Raw genomic sequence first — 8,013 nt, 5'->3', positions numbered from 1 at the left:
GCGAAAGTGGCGTAGTTTATGTCGTAGAGTTTTCGTGACGACTTGTGGTGGGGGTAGTTGTTTTTCTTTCTGTTTGGTAATTCGGCACCCGGTCTAGACGCGCGCCTCAGAGCGGCTAGTGGCTATCGTGCGCGCGTTTCAAAGCGTGTTGGCAAGAAATACGACGCTGTTGTAACGAAATATTAATTTTCCCGACGTTCGCGTCGCGATACGATTAGTTGTTGGAATGTTCGCGATCGAGCGGGATAAGCGATCGAAGCGTAAGTCGGACGTTTCGACCTCTTGTCGAATCACGGTCGAACGGAACCGCGTGTGAGTCGCTGGTATGACGAAACGCGATCCCGCCGATGCGTCTACATAGTCCCACGCGTAACGAGCTTCGCTTATCTGTACTTTATGAATATTGAGAAACGAACGGAACGGACGACTGGTATCGTGTTTTGGAACTGGTGTGCATGTGCGGAAGGATCGGCGAGCTCTCTCGAGGTACGCGCGCTCGAGTGGCGGTCGCTACTCGCTCGGGAAAAAAAGATCGAAGATCGTTTCGGGGAAGACGATAAATGTATCCAAAGCGGGGATCGTGGTCGATAAGCCGCCGCGACAGGAGAGGAAGAGGAAGAAAGAACGGCCTGGTTCGAACAACCAATAACCATTAGTGAAGTTTCGATCTAGCTTGACCTAACCTCTTTCTTCCCTTCCTTCTCTCTTTCTCCTTTCGCTAATCTGCCGGTTTTTCGGCCGCTCGACGAACGCAACGCGTAAATTTTCGAATTTAAATCGTGCACCATCTTCCATCAACCGAAAATCCAACATCATGGCATCGTCCAGCAACGAGAGGCGCCAAGAATGCGGCCTGGGATATCAGAACACTTTGGTAAGTTCATCTTCCGATTACTTCAATCGTTATTTCTTATTCCGTTCCATGACGTTATGTCTCATGTACCGGTCTTTTTTCGCCATATTTAATCTTTCGTTCTTGTTTTTTGCATTCGTCAGACCCGAAGTATTTTTCCTTTCCGAGGGAAAACACGATGCGATAGATCAACGTTCGACTCGAATGGTAGACCGAGTCAGATTCGCGATACGAATCGGTTTCGCTACTCGTATCATAGCTAGGCAGGCAATCAAAGCGGCGAAAGCGACGCCGAGCAAGGGTTGCGAACCTATTTTCATGTTTATTCTTGGCTACGGTGCGCCGCTAGCCGCGAATAGTTCGCTTGCAGCGCGATTCGTGTCTGGGATGGGGACTCACGTGCACCTCCACTTTCTCGCGTGCATTTTGAAAGCTCTGCCCACGCTTTCTTGCCGACCCATTCCCAGCTGATTGTCAGCTGATCACCACCTGAGCGATCAGCCTTCGCTAATTTATCGAATCGCAACAGGCGCGTATGTGTTTGCACTGTTATGAATCATGTTGCCGCAGACGTACTTTAAACGCGACCGGTATCCATCGTCGCCTGTAGCCTAGGAAACACGTACAGGTGCTTTTCCATCGAGCTGATGGGTTTTAAGTTATCTCTTATCAGACAATTCGCGTGTTTGTTCTGTTTCTATCTGTGAGATTCCTAGACCTCGTAGACCGTTGTCTACCGTATGGCTAGTTGTAAATTAGCAGAGTCGTTGGGGAGGATTGTATTGTCAGAGGATGAAGGAAAAGCACGGATATTAATCATGGATGAAAGTAGAACGTTATCATACTTAAGCCGCGATTGAAATAGTAGTAGATTTGGTAACGAAGAATCGGCGAGGATGTCTGTGTGACTTAATATCTCTTATCGGAAGTTCCTTCGTAGATCGAGTGGAAGTAGTTCCAATTGACTGGCGTCTACTTAATCAACGAGTAATAACAGTATAAATTAATAGTATTTAATATTAAATCAATTTTAGATCTAGACCTGCTTACAGCAACGATGCTATTTAGGACGCTTTAAAAATACAATCGTGTAACCCAGTGTTTGCATAGTAATAGTATAAATGAGGATATTCTTATTTGATTTGGTCTTGGGAAACGGTACGATATTTTCTCATGACACGAAGCTTTATTCAGTCCAAAAGCGTGACTCCTCTGACTAATACGTTCTTTTCTTTTTACCCTCACGTGTAGTCAGGATTTTGCAACGATAAAATGCTCGTAGCGTCTGCCAACTTCGTCACGGATTTTCGGACCTTGTATTATAGTAAGCGCAAAGACAATGCGGCCTCGGATGGCCGCGTCACTTTCGAAAGACCCAGTGCAAAATTCTGGGGCAGGTTGCCATTTCTCGATATTTCTACTCTTTGTCTTGTCTTCCTATTCTTGAAAAGGTTAGCCACGAAAAGAAACTTAGGACCACTGCCATTGTGCAAGGTCCTGCAGAAAAATGTAAAAGTAGGTGCAGGAAAATTGTACACTTTCCACCCTTCGTTCTCTATTTAATCGGCGAACAATCTCTCCTGTGAAACGGAGTATCCTCTCTTTCTCTGTGCTTTTGATACTTCTCAATGGTGTTAATTCGTAGAATCGGTGTTTCGCTATTTATGCCAAAAATAAAGCAAATAGACACAGCACGTTCGTTGGTACAGCTATCCGCCGAAAGGCTAGACAAAAAGCCATCTCGCCATAACAGTTATTGACAGACACATGGCAGAAACAAAAACCGGTAAATTGCATCCTCCCGTTGAGGAGTTCCGTATGTTTTTATTCTCTTCTGCTTGGCTAACTTCTTACCCGATCCATCGAAGAAATTGATCTTTCCCGAGGTCGTTCCATTACAATTCTCCATTGATAATCCTCTCCACTCTATCAACGACCATTGAGACTGTTCGAGTACTACTCGAATTCATCTTTTTTTTCTTTCTCCGCATCTCATTCACGGGGACGTTTGTCGTACTCGCGAGTTCATTGATGAATCGCATCCATCTTGAATTAATCATTGTCTACGGATATTTTAACGTTACTCGCATTGTTCAATTAAAAATACATTGTTCGTCGTTTTAATTCAGTTTTCCTTTATCTCGATTCCTGTAATAGGTGATCTCTGCCACTAATCGTTTCAACGCGAATGTTTCAGTCGACCCATCTGTTTCCTCATTTCCCCCGAAGTCAGTCAATTGCGTACTGGTACTGTCATCCTATTAACGTCGATTGACGCTTCGTTCGAAATTCAGCGCGATGAGTCCTCTTCTTCCTTCTTCTTCCACCTTGCTGTCATTCCTTTGTTTTTCCGACAAGTTCAACAACGCAGTATTCTTGTCTTCTGCTTTTTTCTCCAAGGCAACCGAGCTCGTTAAGCAACGTAACGTGATCGAATATGTATGATGTAATTGCAAGCAACGCTTTTCCGATTGTCGATACTTCGATTTGTCAGAGGGAAACGACGTCGAACTTGCGTTATGCAATTTCCACGCGATTTATCTTACCGATAAATTCTCGGCTGATAAGCAGAAAAAAGAAAAGGCACGAAAAAGTGGCACGAGCCACGATATCGGCCATTATTTCGACCGCTGAAACGTAAACTAGTCCGTTTCGCCGTCTACTTTTCTGCCGGGCTTTGCTCTTGCTTTATCGTACAAATCAAGATATTTAAGATTACTTTCTCGAATCTGGTAAGTTACTTTCATTTTCCGCGATCAGTTGATATATCACTTTTCCAAAACAAGAAAGTAGAAGTTTCTTTTCGAGCTAGACCACTTTAAATCCACTTATAATTTCCGAGCAGTAGGAAAAATGCTCGACAGAGCTATTAGTAACTCGACAGAATATTTCTAAGTGAACAGTAGTTATTAATCGAACATAGAGTTTGTCATAGAGCTTGATGATTATAAAGGTGATAATTATAAAGGTTGATACAAGTCGGGTTACTTTCTTAGTATTATCCTACGACACGAGTAATACCAAGAAGCCCATCACTTTCTTTTTTCCTTAATTCCTAATTCGGATAAGCCTCTGGCCGGTTCGAGATTCGAGGAAGCGGCAAGTTTAATCAACGCGGTAGAATCGCGTAATCGTATGAATATATGCAACAGGAATTCACACCGTAGATTCTCGAGTGGTCTAAACGAGTTGTTACAGCGATTAGCCGATTTCTAATTCAATCTAGGTAGGTGAGAAAACGCGTATTAATTAGCCACGTTCCACTCTTCACCGTAACCCGCCAATTCGTTTATCCATTGTAAATCAACCGTTTATCGCGTGGAGCATTCCAATGTAAGCGAAATATCGTGAAATTTCAGCAGAAATAAAAGTGCACGTTATCAGTCAGACTACGCCTTGTCAATGCAAATATTATCAATTTTTTAGACCTGTTTAGTTGTTCGCTAATGTCGATTCACACAATATTGAATCCAGTATTTTTGTTAGCTATTGAAATGAATTTCCTCGAAGCAAGGCACTTTAAAGGTGCAAAAGATAATTAGCCTGGGAGTATTAGCGCGATTAACTAATGATTAGCTATTTTTGCTGCATAAAGTTTTATCGCATTAAAGAGGTATCGAAGCCAAGGTCTTTTTAACACTTCGCCGGGTTTGACAGGTTTTATTGTGCATTAGAGTGGCGAATTTGTGCCAACTATAGTTTACGGCTCTAATTACCGGCTTGATTAGTTCCACGGTTCTATCACCGGATGTCCTTCGTGAAATGTACGAAGTCGATAATCTTTTAATGGTACACGATCGAACATCGTCGAATCAAGGTTTTTTAACAATGGATGTCTACATTCTTCGTAGGTAGATATAGAATCGGTACGATGATACCAAACAGCCATGAAGTAGCTTTTGTCATGGTGTATTCCATCATAGCGTTTTCGCATTAATTGTTTAATTCGACGCAATTCGGGGAATCGAGCAATATTTTTCAAGTCGAATAGAGAACCATCGGAATAATATCAAGACTATCCTATCAACCTAATTTCTAAGCGATAAGGTAATATCCACTTTGTTGTTACGTATATCCGAACGTATATATACATAAGTTTATATATAACGACCTCGCATATATAACCGGTACGCAAATATTGACGATTGACTGTAACTAAGCGCAGGTGATACCAGCTGACGATGAACTTACGCCTTGCGAATTTACCAAATACTTCTCTAATTCCACATCGTCCGAAATTCATAAAAATTCCCGATCCATTGAACCCAGGGATAAAAATAACTCAAGAATCCCTTGGGATTTCACGCGAGATTGCGTACGTTGGAATTTTTCACGATTCGTACGTTTTCCAGGTAGAACGGTATAGAACGCAGGTTTTTCAGGAAACGAAGCGATACAAACGTCATACAACACCGATGCATCGTTTTCTCCTTTCCTCCACTTCCATTCGTCCCCATCGTTTAATGCCACGTCGAAAGGGAATCGTACAAATCGTCGCGTTACGTCAAATTGCGCATACCCCGGTCGAGCATGATGGAACAAGCCGAATATTGGACGCAGGATTGCATAAGTTCCTCGTAGAATGCACGCGGAAATGCAGGGTCGATTGTCGATTTTTCTGCGGCTGGATCAGCCGGTTTGCCTTGTAACCTGCCTGCACCGTGCTCGAGGCACGTGCATTTTATTCACGCTGTTTGGCGCGCATCTGCGAAATTATTCGCTTTACGACCCCGAACCATATGCCCCATCGACGATCCTTGTTTCGACGATCGTCCCGTTAAATGCATTATCTTACGTCTTAGATGAAATTGGTAATTGCTTTTTAAGCGTCTGATAACTGGCTTTGTGTAGCAGCGTCATTGATTGGATGGGATTGATAAGAATGGACGACAAGCGATAACCTTCTCTGGTATGAGAACCCTTCGATTTGTGTGCAGATTGTTTCGAGTAATTGGAGCACTGTTTGTTCGGTGCTCGATAGAGAATTCCCTGGAGGAAAAATTGAAACCTACTTATAGTTCGAGTGGATTTTCTTATAGTTATATCACATAGAAACGCGACTTGCGTAAAGCAGAAAGAATTTAGGTAAAGTTTGGGGTAAAGATGAGAGTGGTACCGTTTGACAAGGGACAGGTTTTAAAAAATATTTACATACACATTTACAAGTTCAAAGTATTTTTTTAGATTAAATGCCTCGCTGAGGTACGAGGTTATGTTATCGTAGTCGTGACTGGTTTTATCGATGCGAAAGGAAATGCGTTATGCTTTTGTTTAGTATAGCAATGTCAAATATATATAGCAATGCTAAATCTGCATTGACTATAATTTTGCAAAATGGATATTTTCTTTTCCGCGGGCAATTTAATTTTTGATCATGGTGTCTATGCTGTAATAAAAATAACTCTTCGTAAGTAAGTAAGAGTAACTCTTTGAATTAAATATTTTCACAGCATAAACCCTTGAAAATGCAATAAAAAAAAAAAAGAAAAACGAAAAGGGCGCCAGTCGAGTTGCAAAGAAAAAATGGAAATGAGAAGAAAAAAGAAAAAGTATTCTTTGTGTTCAAAGATGCAGCTTCCAGCTAAATCGATATACTTCTCATAGATGAAACACGATAAAAATATTTTTAAAGACGAAGAAAAGAATAAAAAAGTTATCCGATAATCATTTCGATGTTTAAATATTCCCGCTTGATCGACGTCAGTCAGTCTAGCCAATATGTACAAACAGGTGACGTAAGCAGTGAAGACACAAAGCAGATACACCGTGCTCCGTTCGATCCGAGAAAGTTACCGTGTGTTCCATGGATCACTAGGTGTACACGTACATACGCGATAATTGAAACATTTTTGCGACCAAACTCGAACGTCTCGAAGAAGAATCTTACCTGTGGATAGGTAGTTGCATCGATTGCAGAAGATCCTTAACGAACGGTACGCATTAACAGATCAAGAAGCGGCGTCTGGCAAGAATTTCGCGACGCGGCAAATTCAAACGCGCACGCGTCGAGGCGAGACTAAACTATCACACGAGTTCTGCATGGCCAAAGAAAGAGGGAGAAGAAGTAATCTGGAAGAAAAAATACGCAGTTTAAAATTAAACTCAACCCCGTTTGAAACAACATCCGAGAACATCAATTCGCGATAACGAGGATCTCCTAAAGTCGGTCGTGATAACGGTTGATAACCTAGGTCGATGAAATTTTTACCGTCTGCCAATCAGCGTGACATACATTGCTTCGAATGTATAACTAATTCGGCGATTTGGCCTGGTTATCGATAAAAAAAAAGAGAATTAAAGGAGAGATTCGAGTTGATTGGTCCATCGTCGTTTATCACGGGCAAGTCGCCCGACAGAAAAAATAATGTCGTCTGTGAAGAGAGGTCTTCTGGCTAGCTCCCAGGGTGTGTCGAAGTTACTGCAAAATTCGTTGAAATTCGGATGGTCAACAGAGAGGCTAGCATCTAGTCAGCGTATCGAGCAGATGGTGGTTCCTAAAGAGGAGGTGATCAGGTTCATTTCCCAGTGTATGTGCAAGGCTGGAACGACACCTGAGGATGGGTACATCGTTGGCCATCATCTGATGACCGCCGACTACAGCGGCCACTTTAGCCATGGAATGAACAGAATGCAAATGTACGTGCAGGATATCAAGGATGGGATGGCTAATCCTACCGCGAGGCCGGAGATCCTAACCGATTTTCAGGTACGACGAATCTTATCTTCCGGTGACGGAACTGTGTTTCTTTGCATTCGATCTTCATCGACGTTTAAATATTCGCTGAGATTAAAGGCGTGCCGCGTTTTAATTGTTCGTTTAATCAACTAGCAACACAGTTGTTGCGAGGTCAATGTGCGTCAGAGGGATCACAATGCTCGGATACATTTTATTACGCATCACTGAAATTCTAACGAAGTCAGAGACATGATAAAAGCAAGACAACAATTTTGAGAAATATGTCTATTTTTTGCTCGTTAAGAATACCCGGCGAATATTGAGTCAAGTTGTCTTTGATCTTGAAATCACAAAAATATCAACCACGCCGTCTTTTTTTAAAGAAACAAGAATAGACCAATGGAGTTACTATAAAGGCATCGTCGTGTAATGAAAGGCATAGTAATTGAACAGCGGCGCCGCGGGAAAGATTTATACCTACTAC

At 42.2% G+C, this 8,013-nt stretch overlaps 1 protein-coding gene across 1 annotated transcript in view; it reads left to right on the top strand.

Moving 5' to 3' along the window:
• The first annotated feature begins 6,526 nt into the window (after positions 1–6,526).
• The window catches only part of LOC108550646 (uncharacterized oxidoreductase YjmC), a 3,422-nt gene continuing 1,935 nt past the window's right edge, over positions 6,527–8,013 (top strand). The window contains exon 1 of the mRNA XM_017904423.1: positions 6,527–7,559. Coding sequence (XP_017759912.1) covers positions 7,218–7,559 — 342 coding nt within the window. The 5' untranslated portion in view covers positions 6,527–7,217. The remainder of the gene's footprint in view (positions 7,560–8,013) is intronic.

This window comes from Eufriesea mexicana, unplaced genomic scaffold (assembly GCF_001483705.2).
Source record: "Eufriesea mexicana isolate 0111107269 unplaced genomic scaffold, ASM148370v2 scaffold2888, whole genome shotgun sequence".
Classification (NCBI taxonomy): Eukaryota; Metazoa; Arthropoda; class Insecta; order Hymenoptera; family Apidae; genus Eufriesea; species Eufriesea mexicana.
This window is presented reverse-complemented; position numbering and strand designations above follow the sequence as displayed.